We start from the raw sequence: 19,125 nt of genomic DNA on the forward strand, positions 1-19,125 counted from the left end.
GACAAATACAATATATCTTTGTATTTGGGAATTGTGTGAATCCAATAATGGCTCAATATTTGGGGGGGGGGGCAGTATTTACTTTGCAAGGGACGAGGATGTGGAATAATATCGGCTGTGCAACAGTAAAATATTACTCAAAACAGGATGTAGGTAAACATTATCAAAAGCTTTTACCTCACATTTTATAAAATAAACTAGATGTGGTCAATGTTCCAAATGCAAGTCTTAAAACATTGCACAACAATGTTGCATTTCCCACTTTCTTTTTCTCAAAATTCAGCCAGTCGCCATAGCCTCCTTTGAGTTTCATGTGCTTCCAGCAAATGAAGCAATATATCGTAGGGACGACAACTTCTGAATGGTGAAAATAGAACTTTGTGATTCTCCTCTCTGGTAATGAGGTCACATGACAGTAATGACTTCCCTGCATAATGTTTCTTGATTACTAAAATCATAATGAAGCCTTGAGTCGAGGCAAATAACGTTTTCCTCCGCTGAGTCTTAAAACATTAAATGAATTACTTTAATCCAAGTTACATTGAGAAGCCTCACGATGCAGCGCGGCGCGTCTTCCCTTAGCTAATGCAGATTACAACTGCACCGAACTGAGTGTTTATCCGGCCAACAGCCGTGCTAACGCCCTGTCGTTTTGATTTACTCTTCAATTTGTTTTTGAGAGCGTGACAGTGAGCGTGAGACGACGAGATGCTGGAGAAGGAGAAGAAGTGTCACGCCCAGATCCATGAGACGGCGGGCTGGCAGGCCTGCGAACGCTGCTCAGGCTGACTGAATTATACCTGGAGGGAACTCGGTGCTGCCGCCGCTACGCTGTAGCCAATTTAGCTGGAGCACAGCTGCTGAGAGGCTCCCTGAGGTGTTTGTGTCTATGTGTGTTTCAGGATTAAGCCACAGCACCAATTAAAGCCTCAGACTGGTTTTAAAGGATAAATTATTAACAGCAGAAGTGACCTCTCTGGTGGCCTTTTTCCTCCCTCCTCTGCTTTTTACATCCATTCTCCTTTCCATCCTTCCTTTTCTTCCAGTCTCCCCAACCTTTCCCCGCCATCCCTTCTCTTTCTTCAACTTTTCATGGCTTATTGCATTTAGCCGCACCCCCATTGATATCACCCTTATTATTGTTCTTGGTGGAGAAACATTCTGGATGGATCATTCGACTCTCCTGTATTACACAAACACAGTCTGGTGGATGTGAGTCTGACTAAAGTCGCCATTAAGAACAAAGAGCCTCATCTTTCTCCGAGAAGCAACAAATGTATGTATTATAATGAAAGACTATTCTTTTTTACTCTTTTGCCTCTTTCCCAGCTGGCATCTGTTTACTCTGATCTTTCAGTTTCATGAAATGTGCGTCCCTCCCCGCTCAATACTTTAGTGTATTTACGCCTCCAGGATACATTTGGGCTTGATTGCGGGAGCTGCATTCTCCTTGTTCTCCCTGTGCTCCCCAGCAAAAGCATGTTAGCCTGTAATGGATACTTTTAACCTTTTCCAAGTAATTCAATCAGGGCTTTAAATCAATCCAAGCACATCGTGAATATATCGAGCGCCGCTCTCAATGTCTCAGCCTTTGTTTTATATTCGAGCAAACCATGTCTCTTTTCTCATTTGATGAATGGCTCAGTGCTGGATTCTAAATTATAAATGTGGGCGGCTGTGCATCATTTCTCGAAGGGACAAAAGAGGAGTGAGAGTTGAAATGGGTTAGAGACCTATGTATTTAACTCTGGAAACCGGTATCGTGGCGGATGGAATTTTCTGTGGGAAAAAGCACCTCCTCACTGTTTTATCGATTTCGGGGATTGTCACAATCCAGACACGATTCTTCTCGACGCTGGTCGCACACAGCTAGCATTATCAGATAATGCTTATCTCTCAATTAAACTTTATTTTTTTTTATCTACTGTGATCTGTGTTGTGTTGGAGCCTTGAGTTGCTTCAACGTCTAATGGTTTGAATAAAAGTAAGCCTAAATAATGATATGACAGCTCTAGCTGAGCGGCTGTGCCCTGTGGTGGAGCTGCCCTCAAGATATCCTCAGGTCATCATTTGATCTCAGCTGACTTGGATTGCATTCAGCATGCTTTTACACTCTGATCTCTTCCTCCATCACTCTCTCTCCCGCCGTCCCTCCCTCGCGTTCTCCCTTTCCTCGAATATTTGCTCATCCACCATTTGATGGAGGAATTTAATTAGAGCAGAGGGACAGAGACTGGAAAGAACAAGGAACACTGTGAAGGAAAGAAGTGGAGTAATAATGAATGGTTGGTGACCCCGACAGCGCCGCTAAAGGAAAAGATAAATGTCTTTAAATCAGACCTGGTTCATCTAAAGTGGAGGGAAATATTGAAGCCCATCACTGCAGCAGGCTTAACTATTTACTATATGCTCCAGCTTGTGTGTGTGTGTGTGTCTGTGTGTGTGTGTGTGGGGGGGGGGGGTTGTTGCTGCAGATTTGCCTCAATTAAAAGAGAAACTAGCAGTAAAAGCTTAAATATGTGTGCAGGATCACATGAGTTCCATTATCTATGTCCAGAGGCCCGCTGCCCTCTTCATATGATGTCCATTAACATCGATTATGCGGGACTGAATTACATCAACCTTGGATTCTTTTTCAATGCAACACTGTTTCAGCATCATGAAAACAGATTGATGTGATTACATGATCATAATGCGCAAGCTTTTAATACGAAAAAACATAATATATTATGAGATTATCGATCTTAAGGTCGTTACGTTTTTCCAGTCTTTGGTATGTTTTGGTAGAATTACAACATGCACATTTATTTAGGAAGAAAAAGTTAAATATTTGATTGGTATGAGTATTCAGAAACCCTCTGTGGTTCTCAGACGCTGCGTGGCCTCCACCGTTCTGGAACGGAGGGCGTTTGGAACCACCAGGCCTCTTCTCTGAGCCCTGGGAAGCGGCGTGAGCAAGAAGCCAGTGATCAATCTGGCTGCTCCAGAGAACCTTTGTGCAGATGGAAGGTCAACCATCACTGCAGCACCAAATTGAGCTTTATGACAGACGGAGGCGTCTCATCAGCAAAAGACAGACAAAGGCCAGGATTGAAGCGGTTGGCCTTAATTCTGACATCGTGTTTGGAATACTTATGTTAATATTATATTTTAGTGAGTATTATTTGTAATACTGTTATATAATATAATAATGGACGACCGGTCTGTCAGTAGTGTGACGTAAAAGCAGGCCAACACAGTGAGGATCACCAGCAAATTCAGCAGAGAAGAATTTAAGACTGTGGATTACCTCTGTGATCTGGATCATCTGAGTATTTATAAATATAGAAACACAAATAGCATCTGTTTCCCACTGTTGTCATTCAATATAATATTCATAAAATGTCTGCTGTGTCTCTGAAGTCAGATTTTGGGACAATCTGGGAAACAACTGAAATTCTGATACGACACAACGCTTTCGCTCTTTTTGCATGTTTTCAGAATGGAGGTTTTTATTAACACAAAGCCCAATTAACTTGACTGCAGACATAAACATTATTGGGATCATAACAGCCCAATAATTTCCCCTGGTAATTTCTTTAAATGTGGGTAAAATATTCCCTCCTATAAAAGTAAAAAATAAAAACTGTAACTCTTTAACCATATAAAACAAATTTGAGCATTTTGGCAGCAAAACCCATTTTTAAATTGCATTTTAAGGGGAAACCCTAAAATACACACACACACACACACACACACACACACACACACACACACACACTCATACACACACTCATATCTTTTCAGCCTCTTGTAGAGATATAAGCTATAGAAACAAAATTGTGTGCACATTTTTTGCCTCTATCCCTCATTGTTTGACCTGACACGAGCATTCTGCCTTATAAGGCCCCTTATTTTGATGGTAATTTAACTGCCTGAAAGGAGCGGCGGAGGATTGTTCTGTCTCATTTAACAAAATACGGTAAAAAGTCATTCCCGGGATTAAAAAAGCGCCGAGATGGATTTCCAGGGCTCCGTTGTCATCTCTCCGGCTGCCTGTCGGCCCCCTGTTCATATGCTAATGAGCCATGGCTTGATTGTTTCCTCATATTTTAATCTCTTGCATGGTAATGTTGGAAGGGGGGCAGCAGATAGACGGTGTGTGAGTGGTAGGAAGAGATGAGATGAGAGGGGCTGCAGGCTGTAGACAATTGAGGAGAAAGACAAGGGGACAAAGTATAGGAGCAGGGGAGAAGTTTAACTAGAACACAGAGGAGTTGAGGGACATGAGAGGGCAGGATGATATTATTTAATATGCAAGGTGGAGAAGATAAGATAAAGAACGATAGAAGAGCTGCTGGGAGATAAGCGGGAAAGTGCACTTCACCTTAAACGGAGACACCCAAAGTTCATTAGCATTGGCACAGAAATCTAGATAATGTTGGGGAAACTTTGCAAAATTCATCATTCTCTCATTTTCAACTTTGAGGAGTGTCACAGAAGAACAATGAAACCTCCATTTCCCCTTTTTATATAGTTTTTGTAAAAAAAAAAAAAACTAATCAGGGACTTTGGCTGCTGCCACTCTCTGTGCATATAGCGGGCAGAAAGACTGACCAAAGGGCAGCAAGAGGAGGAGCAACGGAGACTTTTCTTGAATAATCTAATATGTCATTTGCATAAATATACATAATAAAAGAACTTTGCGCAAAGCTCCTCTTCAATATGCATGTTTCCCCCCTGCTTTTTGTACCTGGCATGCTAGAGGTCATGCAATTAAGAAGCAAGAGTATAGAATATGTTTTTCTCCCCTGTTTGGAGGGGGAGTAAAGGGAAGGGGAAAACCAAAGTGACAGTATAATGTGGTGGGGTGATTGCCATGAATGTCACTCACGTCTGGTTTTCTTTTAGATTTGTTAACCGCAATCATTACAGAAATTCATGTCATGATATTTGCCTAAAAAACTAAACTGCCAGGATGAAAGACAGGAAATGTGGTTCCCAACACATAACAAAAACTAAAATATGGAACTCTAAGCACAGCAGTCTCGCACCACTAGATTTGTTTGAGTCATTTCAGTAATGCAGCTCAGCTCAGATTTTTTACTGGATCTAAATCATTTTTCAAAAAAATCTGGGAACTTTTATTCATCCATTTTAAAAAAGCAGCTTGGATTATGGGAAGCCCTTTGAAAATTGTAATAATTCTGCTGGATTTTACAGAAACTGGCCAGGTAAACCTCATATGCTCCCAATTTGAAGCAAACAATTATTGCATTAATGCTTTAAAGAATGCTTGAGGTCAGAGAACGGATGTGCACGTGCAGATAATATGAAGTCACCCGGCTGACATCGGTTGCAGTGTTTTTGTTTTCTCCTTACTTCTTCTCTGGTGCCAGAAGTGGCCACAGAATACTCCAAAGTCAGGAAGGTGGCCTGTGCACCCATGGAAAACACACAGCACATCACAGGCTCGATTTTTTTAAGTGGCCAAAAAAACTGATACATGAACACAAAATAATTTGATTAGATTTTGTCTCTTGAAGCAGATTAAATTAGGAAAACAGAATAATTTTTTTATAAAGTCTAGATTCATGTGAATTTCTTTAAAAAAATCTTTTCCTAATAAAGTAGGATCTCCTCATCTCCCGCCTGATCCCAGAGCTCCAAACCCAAACTGGACATCCTCCTGGGATGTTTGTGAAACTTGTTTATGACAGCCCAAGTGCCGTTGACGCCGCTGACGCTAACCCTAGGCTAGGACGTAGCACTCCACTGGGAAGTGGCCTCCAAAACCTGAGAGAAATAACAATGAAGTTGTTTTTTTGAATGTGACCCGGGGAGGGATGAGAGGAGAGAGGAAATGAGGAAAAAGGAGAGCGGTAAACAAAGTAAAGTGAGGGTTAAACTGCATTAAATGTAAAGGTGGGCTGGTGAACATATCAATAAAAATATAGAACGACCACTGGGGGGACACTGTTTCTCTTTCCCAGATTGAAAGTTATGGTGTTATATGAGCACTTGTTTATTTTCATTACATTTAAGATTATCTTAATCGTGCTTATCCTGGCCAGACAGGCTGTTTACAGGTCCTGGAGAGCTAAATCAGTGTAATTCAATTATGCTAACTTTGGCTCTTTCATGGCGTAGATAGAATTAAATCATGTGTTACACATGCTCAGGGTAATGATTCACGTAATATAATATGCATTTATCTCACAGTTATCCATAACACCAATATCAAGGTTTAAAGTTTAAAGTGTATTTTAACTGCACATTTGTGCAAATAGTCAGAGTGAAAGCCCCGAAAGAGGTCTGCAGGTTAATGAGACATGCCGAAATTATGCGGTGACACGTCTACTCTTTACAATTGTCGGTGAACTTCATGTAAGAGCTTAAACTCAAATAACATAATTCACTTTATTGGAATTCTTGGCGCCTAATGGAATGAAATGAACTTTAATTTGATTCCATGAAGCACTCATGTGTGATTGAATTCCCGAGAAATAGCATTTGCTCTCCGGTCATGAGTTACCTTTGACCTAAGAGCAGGAATTTCTGTTCTCCCTGAGGTCTTGCTGGGACTGGAACCACTGAGCGCTGCTGCTTAGCTCTTTTAGTTTTCAAGCGGACGTCGGGTGTTGCATTTTGTGCCAAAGGTTACATGTTCTGATCATGTCATGTGTATTTTTGGCGCCGTTCAGAACTTCTACATGTGCATCCTTGACTCTAAACGTTTTAGGATAAATGGAATGCAGCACAATCACAGGCCTTAGATATCACCAGGCTCTATTTATACCTGCACACCAACTTCTGCGTCCCCCAAAATAAATATGTCAGTTTTCCTTCTGTATATTCATTATGTAACGTTGAACCCAAAGCGGCCACATCTGACAGTCAGATTGGGAACTGAGAAGGATATTTTTGCGAATTCCTGGAAAGATCTGGTGTCTTTTGAAAGTTTTGCGTCAGAGGCAGGATCCAGGGCTTATTTTTAGCCACTCCTGTGATCTTTAAATGGCGACGGTAAATTAGGAGACGTGTTTCTGCTCGGACGTGCTCGTAAGCGTCCTTAAACCCTTCCTCTGTTGTGTTTGGGAGCATGGCGTGTGAGAGAGAATCACAGTGCTGGATCCAAAAATAGCCCACATTCCTTGGTCTGTGTTTCAGGAAGCGTCGGGAGAGGCCGGAAGAACCCGCTCTCCCATATCCCATCCTCTTTCCTGTCCATTTTCACCGAGTTCTCACTCTCTTTTCACCAACATTTCTGTTTGGGGCCTTTTTTTGTCATGTCTTCATGCAATTTCTTACTTTTTTCTATATTCCTAACCTCCAGCTCCTTTATTCTTCCTTCTTTTCACAACTACGTTCAATCACTGTGGCCTCTTGTCTGTAATTGGCTCTATATAAAACACAAAGATCTTTAGACACCACTGAGCAAGAGAAAATCACCATGTGGCTAAATGTGCATGGCGGATCATACGGAAGATTTCATTGTTTGTCAGCGTCGCTGAAATCTCAGTCGTCCGGACTTATCTGTCTCTACGCCTCAGAAATAAAAGTCCGTTTGCATGGAACCATAACAGCAAACTGAAAACTGGAATGTCAATCAATAAGAAAATCTGCCTTTGCTATAAACCCAAATCAATCAACTGGCTATTTAATAAAAGAGAGAGAGAGAGAGAGAAGCACTCCAGCATTCCAGAAGCTTGGAATGACCTGGCGTTTTTGAGTTCATTTTCCTAGAAGTACCCATTGTTTGGCAGAAAGAACTCTTTAGGGACAGGAAGGCTATAAATAGACTGTTATTTAGTACATGCGACTTCAGTCAAAGTCAACTGCCTGTGTGTTTGGCGAGTAAATGTGAAGAAAGCGGTAGTTTGATGGATTGAAAGGGCGGCGTTCACAGACATGACTGGAAGAATGCTGATGGAGCAGAAAAAAGAGTGATAAAATAGTAAAAAAATACACCAGAAAAACCGAATGCGCCATATTTTGTTAAGTGTGACAGTCCCTCTAGCTACAGGACTGTCATAGCCTTGTAAACGATTGTATCATATCGTGTCTTTCTCCCATGTGACGGCGCTGGGATGTTCGCGATGTTACAGATACGCTGCCCTTCACTGGCTCAGCTGCCCACAAAATCTATGAAAACCCAATAACCGTGTGTGCTTTGTGTGACAGTTTGAGGCGCTGCCTCTGAGTCTTCCCCCAACTGTGAGAGCCGCACCACCGTACTAACTGTGTCAACATTACCAGCTGAGAGCGGGTCTTCATTCGGCACACTCTCGCTGCGGGCTAATCCTTGAAAGAGGGAGACTAGCATAGAGACGGGAGCACGCCAGAAACATAGAGCAAGCATGTCGAAGAGGAGGGAAGGAGGTGAGAGGAGTGAGGAGCGAGCGCTTGAGCGATGGTGGAGTGGAATTTGACAGAAGAGAAAGCGTGGCTGCCAAAGGGGGGGGAGGGGATTTCAATATTTCAAAGGATTTCCTTATCGCAGTTTGTGACACGTTGCTTACACAGCTATCAGCTGGACACTGACAGCTGCACAAATTGGCTGAAAGAGGTTTTTTCCCCGAACAGGACCTTTGATCAGGTGTGTGCACGTGCACACCGCGCTGCGTCAGCGGATAAGAAGAAAGAAAATGTTGGTTTGCGCAAATGTTGACAACCAAATGCACGCGCGAGTGGGGAAAAGAGCCTCTTTTGTGCTTCAGGACGTGGTGGAATGAGAGGAATGTGCATAGATAAGACCCACAGAGTACAAGCGTGGATTTAAAAATAAACTGCAGCAAATCTTGCACTCTGACTCTGGAGCCATGTACGCATGTTGTTGTCAGCAGTGGGGAGTAAACAAGCCCATTTTTAGAAGAATCTGAACCTCGCTGACCCCCAGTACAGTCTGGGAGAGCGTGAGATTTTCGCTATCTTGATGACAGATGCCACCTGAAAACACACACACACACACACACACACACACACACACACACACACACACACACAAAGGACGAGTCTCTCAGTAAAGTTGGCCAGTCCCACATTGACAGTGGGAACGTTCAGCCACCAGGAATCCTCCTGGAAAAGAAGGCAAGTCGAGTCGAACCACCGCCAAAGTTCCGACCTGCTGACGAGCCACTCGGTGCGGATTTAATCCTCTCGTGTCTCCCTTTCTCCTCTCTGAAGCCCCTGCTTCAGCATTAAGTAGCTTCAACATCGCTTTTGTAGTGGAAAATTAGAAAAAGTACATGTGACCAAATCAGCAAAATGTCCAGCCTCCAAGTCTCCAAATGCTAATTAGCAAACAACAAGAAGTTGCTTATTTTTTAATTAATTCAATGCAAGGCCCTCGCTGACCATGATGTGTCGTTAACTTTATGATCCTGCACTCAGGCACTCATTTCCATAGCTGCCGACAAGGCAGGGTCACTAAGGCAACATGTTTTTGGACGATGTGGACAAAAAAGACAAATCCCGTTGTAGCTCTGCGAATGACATGCAGATTTAAACACAACAGCAAAGTAGGTATTTCCAAAAGTGTTTTCAGTCTGTACTTTATGATGTGTTTGTTGAAGTGTATTAAATAATTTCTGGCTCTTTGCTTAATGCACTGGCTGCTAATGACCCCAGTGCAGCAGCCCTTTGAGTGTGTTGAGTCCTGCAAGTGCAATCTGCAAAGTGAGGGACACACAGGTAATGGATTAATATCAGAGCTGCTGGCTCCACATCACCAGGTGGTGACAACCTGTCATTATCCCAAACACCAACTCACACGCACCCACAAGCTCACGCGCGCTTTTTGGCATTTAGGCAGACGCGCGACGGCTGAAACTAGCACGAATCCCAGGAAACACACTTCCTTCCCTTATCGATCTGTCTCACTTACTGCCTGTCGTGCTCACGGTTGACCTGGCCCGTCCAGTACATTTCCCATGTTGCATGGCGGTGTTGTGGTTAGTGCACTAATTTCATAGCAAGAAGGGACCTCGTATCTGGCTCACATGTTCTCCCCGTGCCCGCGCGGGTTTGCTCCAGTGTCCAAAGACGTGCACCGTAACAGTTTTGTACTTAAGTCGCATCACAACACATGATTTCACGGACTAAAACCAGAACTGCCAATCGACACGGCCTCGCTATTCGGTGGAGCACAATTAAAGTGAAGGAGCCAGAGTGATGCGGCTTTGTTTCCTCTTTATGTCCTCCTATTTACTGGTTGCTTAATTTAGTGGACACGCAGGTGTTGACACACCTTCTAAAGCCTTTAGCCAGCTGAGAAAAGACACTCAGTCAGCACTGAGCTGTGTAATTGCAGCGAGAAGGTTCCACGTGATAAAGAGGAAGAATTAAACACTTGACGGCATCTTTAAAGTTTTTGTTTAAGCCCCATATTGTTAGTACTGGCTCCTTTAGGGAGGGGGAAACTCTGCTGTGTCCCCCTGCTATCATTCATGCAAATGTGTGTGAGGTGTGAACAAAGATGGGAGCATTGTGTTATTTTTGCCTCGCTGGCATGATGGTGATAATGCGGCAGGCAGATGTAAAGTGTGATTTTTCCCTCTCTGTCTCTGCAGCAGTCCTATGTTCCTCCCCCACCACCTATGGCTCCACCCAGCCCCGGTACCACAGGAGGAGGTGGAGGAGGAGGAGGCGGCGGTCACGGCGGAGGGCTAGCGGAGCAACTTAGTAAGACCAACCTGTACATCCGAGGTCTGCTGCCAGCCACCACCGACCAGGACCTCATCAAACTCTGCCAGCCGTGAGTTCCCTTCCATCCCGGTCTGTTCAAAGATAATCTGACCTTGTCCTCGCTCTGCTGATGCATCCTTCAGCACAGCTGAGCTCAATTCATCCCCACTCCATGCACTTCAGCCCCTGGTAATTAGGTTTGCGTGAGTCCAACAACAGCTTATTATGAGTATCAACAGTTTGCTCTTGACCTTTTCTTTGCCTCCTCGCTGTTTCCTTAGAGGAAAAAACAGAGCCCAGCTGGGCCTAACCCATCCGTTCTACACATTCGCACTTTAATGGGACGTGCGCATACATCCGCAAGATACATCAAATTTTTGAACAGCAATAAATTCTGATTTTTTCCCAAAATAATGGAACCAGATTTGACTCTCACTAGAGGTATTTGACGCACCAAAGACCACCCTACCATAAAGCTGCACAGAGGGTTTAGAAGCATAGATTTTAGATCTTAGCAAACAATATCAATATCTTTGCTCAAGTTTAAGAGACCGGAGGTGATTTATCGCACAAGTGCTGGGTTTGCAAAACAAACCTGAGCCCCTCTGTTCATCTCGTTAATATGTAAGGAAATGATGCTGACGTTGATCCCTCCTTTTCACGGCGCCTGGGTTTCCATTAATCTTAGAAATGCGCAAAACCGAAATACCGCAGTGAAAAACTGGTAATTGAAACACCTGCATTTCAAAAAGAGCCTCTCAAATATTGCAAATAAGGTTTTTTACGCTCTCATGAGGAGGAATTTCAGATGTTTCAATCTAGAAATATGTCACAACAGTGCAATGGAAAAACTTTTTTCAGACTTGACTTGTGCAGTCAAGCTACACTTACCTACACGGCAACATGGCGGCGTGGTCGTATGGACAAAAGGGGGCCACCGGATATTTTATTAACAGCTTTTGAACATCTGTCTTTATTCCAAGATCAGATTTCAGGTCATGCTTTAAAAATGCTTCTTTGGAAACATATAGAAAGCACACTCGCACCTTATTGACACTTCAGAAATATCACTTTTATTTTGTAAAGAAGACGTGCTGCTGACGTACGTTCACTCCTAAACTGCCCCCATCTGATCGGAGACGGAGCCGTTCTCCCACACTGAACTGAATCACACTCTCTGTTGAGCTAAATATTCAGCTGGCAAAGCCATTACATTTATATTAATGAAACTGGTTTTAATTAAAAAACCTAGAATGGAGGGGGGGGGGGGAGTGGTCACACACAGGCTTTGCCCTTCTGTGCCCCTCACACTTCTGTCCTGTTGTATTTCAGCTTTGGCCTGCGGGCATTCTGGGGAAACATGGTGAAAAATGGGACCCAATAAAAGTTTCATTAGAGGCCGAGTCAGTGTGCCAAGTGGTCAGTAACATTTGGGAAAGGTCGACAGGGGGGGTGAGGAGGTGTGAGGGGGGGTTGGGCAACAGTCTTAGCACTGGGCATCCAAATCTCTCTGGCTTTGAGTGGCACTTTTCTGTCAGCCCCTGACATAAATGCATGCATGCATGCACCCACACACACAAAGGAGGACATTATTCATGCACACACAGTTACAGTGAGAGCGGATGGACTCCCCCTTGGCACAACTACACACACACACTGTACACACACCCTGGAATCAATGACATCCTTATTGTGACCAAGTCTGGCTGTTCCTGCACGCTTCCCTGCTCATTAACATGATCCTTTCCCTTTCCAAGCCACCATCTTCATCAATTCCTCCTCCTGCCCTCCACCCCTTCGCCTCTCGCCCCTGACACCCCACCCCCACCCCACCCCCTGTCTGTCCCTGTGCCAGTTCTCAGAGTGTCAGTGAAAAGTGCTGTTGTCAGCTGACATTTCCAATTACTCCCTTGGTCTCCCAAAGTATGGACACACTTTTAACGTCTGGGGACAGAGCGGACCGTGAGTGGCATCTAAAGCAGAGCACAAGGGCAAGATACCCCCCTGTGCTTTTATTCACACTTGCCATCTATCTATCTATCTATCTATCTATCTATCTATCTATCTATCTATCTATCTATCTATCTATCTATCTATCTATCTATCTATCTATCTATCTATCTATCTATCTATCTATCTATCTATCTATCTATCTATCTATCTATCTATCTATCTATCTATCTATCATATTAACATTTTAATGGGGGTTTTCAGAGCTGCAGATGCAGGGAAACATACAATTGGTACAAATTTAATTTGCACTCCTAGTGAAGATGAAAATGAATGTTGAAACATGATTATTTCCAATAGTCAGAAATCACAGGAGCACAGAGACGAGCCTAATTCACTGGAACTTTGTCAAAGCGTTCTTTATATCTGTCAAAATAATTAAATACCAAACTTTCTTTACAGACCATGTGAGTCACTTCAAAGACTCACGACTCGCTGTAGATGCGATGTAAGCCTGCTTGAAACTGTTTACTCATATTTAAGCAACATTCGTGATTCAGGCCGTGCCTGACCCTGCACATCAGCTTTGGCTCTCAGGATTTCACCTTTTTTACTGCATTAAAGTCTTATTCACAGGGTTGTTGCATGCACAAGAATTCTGCCTTTTAGCATTTATGGAGTCTGTTGTTCCTCACATTTATTGACTTTCATCCTGGATTTGAATGACTTCATATCGCTGTGCTGTATTGTAAGCTGTCATGTATTTACTACTCAGGATGACAATGATTAACAGTGAAGAACACTTGCGCATGTGAATTCTTCACTGACGTGTTCATCGTGATGTCATTGTCTCACTACTGCATCCTCACTCTTCCCTCTGCATCCTTCTTTACCATGCTGGTAAATAACAAACTCCATATGTGACTCATATGTTTAGCCTTAATATCTCCCATGTGTTCTCTGAAACTTACCATCCTCAGGGTTACTTAGACAAAAACTCAGGGGTTTTACTTCTAATTCATTCCTCACAGCTGGAAAAAAGAGCCCCTTGTCAGAGTTCTCTTTCTGGAAGAGGGAAATCAAACTATACAAACATTAGCCATTTGTACGTGCTTGGGCATACATCTGAAGGGGTGGTTATTATCAAACAAGCATAATGAGAGCATTTGAGAGTCAGAAGTCGTATTTTTCTGGTATGTAAAGGAAAAGCCCAGCTCATTTTGGACTCTTAATGGGGTTCGCTCAGCCACTCTGGAAACTTTAACACCTCAACTCTGTCCAGTGACAGAACTGATAAAAAGGCAGTACAGTACGTCCCACCTGGAGGTGCCAGCATATACTCATCCTGAGAGAAACTCCCAGGAGGATTCAGGCCTTTTCGTCTTACTAAATACAGTAGGTAATGCTAGAGTCGTGATTACAACACATGGACGCGTCCTTGGTCTACATATATGAACTAGTGCAACTTAGAGGACTTAACTCAGTTCCCCTCTGTGTTTACTGAGTGTTCTGTTGGGGGAAAAGTCAACATTAGGGATCCCAGATGCTGAAAGATATTGAGCTCGTTGCAGAGTTAAGGCCAGGGATGTGGTGGAGATGAAACTCATCTAAACTCAATTTTCCCACCACTGAAGTAGAAATAGACTTATATCCAGCTACTTGGCCTGACATAAATCTTTGTGGCAAAAGTTGACACTGTGGCCCACAGTCTTATCGGATCACAGGAAAATGAGGATAAGATAAAAGAACAATCGTCTATTCCATTCCCTGAAGATGAATGTGTTTCTTTACTTTAGAATAATGTGGTCATAAAGATGACTTACTTTATCCTTTCCATCGCCTTATTGTTAGAGAACAAACTCTTGAATTGCACCACTTAACCAGAATGCTTTGCAGCCCCAGATTTAAGCTTCACAGAATGCCCTATAGGCAGTTACATTCAATATTTCACTAACACAGAAGCATCTTCTGAATATATTTAACTACATATGGGGGGATGAGCATCTGAAGCCCCCGCGCTACCCCAGTCTAGCTAGCAGAGGCAGAGAAATCTGAGGGAAATTATGAGAAACGACAGCTATGTTGGTTCCCCAATTAGGAGGAACCATGCAGGGAGACTGAGCAGCCGTTCAGACACAACCTCAACTGCAACACACACTGCTTACACACTGCATGAAAACAAATGTAACTAATGTATATGCAACCGTAAGTACAGAGAACTGGACATTTAGCATCTGCAGTTCAGAAAACATCGGACAGCTAGCTTTCAGAGATGACCAGGGCCCAGGCCTTGACTTAACGCAACATCGAGCTACCTTTGATCTTAAAAGAAATGGTGATTTAGTGACATGAAACCTGAATTCAGGGGTGTGCCAATGATGGCGGCCATTTTGATGATTGAAAAATATGCATTATCACATCAGACTGCTGTTAAATTTCAACGTCAAGGGGGAACAGAAAATCAACGTGGTGTCATCTGAATGATGTAAGCCATGAGCTCTGAGATCTGAATGAATGCTTCAGAGAGAAGGGTTTGTTTACAGAGCAACACATGTAGCGCTGGCTCACATAGATGTCAGATCTGTTACACAATCACTCCCCCTGCTTTGCATTTAACTATGGACCCTGTTAACACCATGAAGACTCAATGGAAACAAATTATAAAAAGTTCAGGAACTTTTTTCACTTTTTCTTGGGCACAGAGAGATGGAATGTCGAATTGCTAGCCATAACATCTGGTTCTTTGTTGTATTTTCTTGGCAAATGAAGAGTTTTCAAGTGTCTTCATGTGTCACTGCTGTTGGTTCAAGTGCAGGTCAGTGTTGCTTCAGCTAGCTCCAAGCTCCTGTAATCAATGACAAGCTTCCAGTTAGGACGGGACAGGACACTCTGCACTTTCCAGACTCTGCACATCATCTGATCTTTTTTAACAATAGCGTATTATTAAATATGTCTGCATGCAAATGGAATTTAACCAATGATCAGTCTGTGGTGATTTTCCCCTCCTCTCCTCTCCTCTCCTCTCCTCTCCTCTCCTCTCCTCTCCTCTCCTCTCCTCTCCTCTCCTCTCCTCTCCTCTCCTCTCCTCTCCTCTCCTCCACACTCATTCTTGTATTGCTACCTTTGTAAGAACACCTGTTGAAAACAGGTAATTGTAACCAACTCTGTCAAAATTCCTTTAATTTGCTCAAGCCTTGTTCAAATAAGATATATAAAATATAAGGTTAGAAAATTAGAAAAAAATATTGTGGTGGTCTCCTTATGTAGCAAAAACAAGTAACGCACACTTAATCTTGCAGGGAGTCACACCCAGTAGGTGTCCAGACACATTCACCCATACATGCACTGCAAGTACTTACATTCATAGATTTATACAGATCCACACAAAGTTTGAATCACAGTGAGGCAGAAGTGAACACTGAGTCTGGTGTTGCCAGATGGCGTGTGCTTTCTGCGCTTGTATGATTACAACAGCTGTTTTTCATTCCGTGATGTTTCGACACGTGATTTTGTCCTCTGCATACATGCGTTGGACCATTGTTTCGCTCTTTGGTTGGCATCTGTAGCACTGAATAACTCTCCAAACCTCACACCTAAAAGCATTTTCAAAAAATATGTGCAAAAAATTACTAGTTTGAATTGTTTGGTTTGGGAAAACCCTATCAAAAAAATATCCAAATTTCTGGTCAAAAGTGTGAACATGAATCATTTTCTCCACCAATTCAAGATCACAGGCTGCAGAGTTGTCATGATATGTGTGAGAGCAGCTTTTTAAGGCCTTTTACTGTCTTTACTTCTTAAGTCTCCTGTCCCAATAGACCTTGATGTGTGGCTGTCAGGCGAGGTAGAGTCTCTTGTCTTTTCTTCTCACTCACGCAAGCAGCAGGCTGACAGAGCCTCTCCTGATGGTGACAACTAAATGATCTCTTCTTTATTAAACACCTCTTACTATCTCTATCGCTCCCCGACACACTTCCTCCTCACTTCCAATGTCTTTTTTTATCTTTTGACTGACTGCGCTCCCACTCTTTCCATCGACTCTCCCGTTCATTTTAATTTCTTATTTTCAATGCTTTCCAACCTTCCAGATTGTGTCACGCCCCGGTTTCTCTATCATTTGAATCTTCCAGCTATAGTTATCGCTCCCCTAAATACGGACGCTAGAGGATATTCTGCCCTCCTTGCCCGTCAGCAAGCTTGTCAGCCTGTCAATCTGCTAGATGGTCACGCCGCCAGCCAGTCATTATGCTTCTGTGTTAAAACATTAATTAAAAAGTCACATCCATGGAGCGGCCAGTGGCCAGACAATCTTTCTACTCCCTCTAGTTTTCCTCTCATAGGCCCTCATGTGTTCTCAGTCTCTTTCTCAGCTTTGCGTCTGTTTCAAGCTCATCCATTTCCAGCGGAACTGAAAGACCGCTCTGATAAGAAACATTATTAACTTCTTTCTCAGAACACGGTGATAGAAAATAGAACTAAGGTGGTGTGTGTGTGTGGGGGGGGGGGGGGTTCTGTGGAATAACAGAGACAGAGATGTCGCACGCAGGACAGTCAGGTGGCAAAGTGGATGGAAAACGTTAAGAGCAGGCAGAAATATAGAACAGAGAGGTGGTGCTTAAAGACGTGTGTTTAGTATCGTAATTTTGGACATATTGAGACTAATTGGGGAGATTTGGGCAGTTGAGGGCATGACATCACTCACATTTAATACATATGCTTGGGGTCACAAACTTCTATCTGGGATTCATCAATATTCTCTAGTGTCTAAATTGGCCTGAAGGAAGGATCAAATGGTTCTCCTGGTGATCCAGCGTTAACGTGTTATTGTTGTGATTTCTACAGATATGGGAAAATCGTGTCAACAAAGGCCATCTTGGACAAGAACACCAATCAGTGCAAAGGTGAGTAAAAACCTGTTCACCCCTCAAAGTGATTCAAAACTTTGCACAGTGGCAGACCTGATATGAGATTCCAGCTCCTAAGACAGCTTTTTTTCTTTTTTGATAGTACCTTAGGAGACAATTAGAGTAATTAAAATGATTTCCACCTCCAGATTTTGTACAGCTTAATGACTTTTCCACGGACTGGAAACAAAAGACACCAAATGTATAAATTCACTTTGTTCTTGCCATGGATACGTGTGTTTTTCCTCTCTTGATAACAAAAGGATGCACTTCCACAGCTTTATGTTTGATTTACTTCTCAGGATTGCAGCGTAATAATACTCAGAGTCAAGCATCCTTTTAAATCCAAGATGTCGCATTGTTGTCACTGAACAAACCAAAACCAGTGAAACACAACAAAATAGGCACAATGTGTTTCAGATATTCCTCTGCCTGAGGCTCAGTCGAGTGCCGTCTGATGAGAGACTGCTTGATTATTGGAGTGGTCTCAACAAAGCACTAATCAATATGATTGTAGCTGTCTGCTGTTATAGAGACACACAAGAGCATGTGTTCAGCATGATTGCTGCTCTTCTGCCAAGAATGCGCTCCAAAGGTACAGTGACATGGTTTTGGAGAACAAATGCCCTGTAATCAACATATCAGCTTGAATATTATGAGTGAAAGGAAGGCCAGTGAGATTGATAATAATGGCAGAGTAGACAGTGATTACTCAGGATAAAATATTGATACCCCAGTTGAAAATCTCTTTCACTCCAGTGGTATTTTTTGTGTGCCTGTCTTGCTGTTTATGGAATGCTTACGAATTTCAGAATTCCGAGACCTGCTTTGACGGCCCTTAGTGGGATGTGGCTTTGAGCGGTCTGAAACCATTAGCCGCAGGTTGACCTGCTAACGCCATCACGTAGGAACTACAAGTCCATATGTAGACTCAGTTAAGCCTCTATTTATCTGTCATTTATGAATAAGGCTCATTTCTGTGTGCTTTAATTAACAGTTTGTATGTTTGTCTCTGTCTGTATTGTAATCGCAACTATGTTGAAACCAATTAGAGGAATCAATTCATTCATTTAATGCACTGCTTCTTCAAAATGGGGGGACCCTCATCAACAATCTTGCCGCTTGCGATGCGGAATTTATACATCTCTTAGCCATTTGTTAACTCCCAATGATGGAGTTTCATTATCAGCCGGTCATTAGAATGCCTTACAACCGGATAAGTGTAGGTTTGATTGCAGAGGCATTCACTGGGGACAAGATAAGTGCTTAGCGTGACTAAGAGAGTACAAATTGGCAAAGGGAAGTCTCAGGGAGGGATTGATGGGTGGGGGCATGGAGAGGTAGAGGGGTGGGGGTAAAAATAACCCGGGGCTGATGGAAACGGAAGAGGCCCCCTTTCAAACTGATGATTTAGCAGACAGGCAAATCTATTCAGGAAGATTTTTCAGAGATGTGTAAAGAGGCGGAGAAGACAAGGACAGGTAAATAAAGTGGTCCTCCTGTGCTGTCTGTGGCGACAGTGTTCCATCAGGCTGCATAGAGCTGCTGTCATGCAGACGTCCTCTGATCACTTTCTTACGGAAGGCGTTTCCTTCATCAAAAGATT

General features: G+C 43.0%; 1 protein-coding gene across 7 annotated transcripts in view; it reads left to right on the plus strand.

The window, feature by feature from the left end:
• The window catches only part of LOC101066789 (RNA-binding motif, single-stranded-interacting protein 3), a 75,758-nt gene that overhangs the window by 12,534 nt on the left and 44,099 nt on the right, over positions 1-19,125 (plus strand). For all 7 annotated transcript variants that reach the window (XM_029838292.1, XM_029838293.1, XM_011605439.2 and 4 more), the window contains exons 3-4: positions 10,551-10,735; positions 17,458-17,516. In XM_029838292.1, the coding sequence (XP_029694152.1) occupies positions 10,551-10,735; positions 17,458-17,516 (244 nt within the window). The remainder of the gene's footprint in view (positions 1-10,550; positions 10,736-17,457; positions 17,517-19,125) is intronic.

This window comes from Takifugu rubripes, chromosome 7, assembly GCF_901000725.2.
Source record: "Takifugu rubripes chromosome 7, fTakRub1.2, whole genome shotgun sequence".
NCBI classification, from domain to species: Eukaryota; Metazoa; Chordata; class Actinopteri; order Tetraodontiformes; family Tetraodontidae; genus Takifugu; species Takifugu rubripes.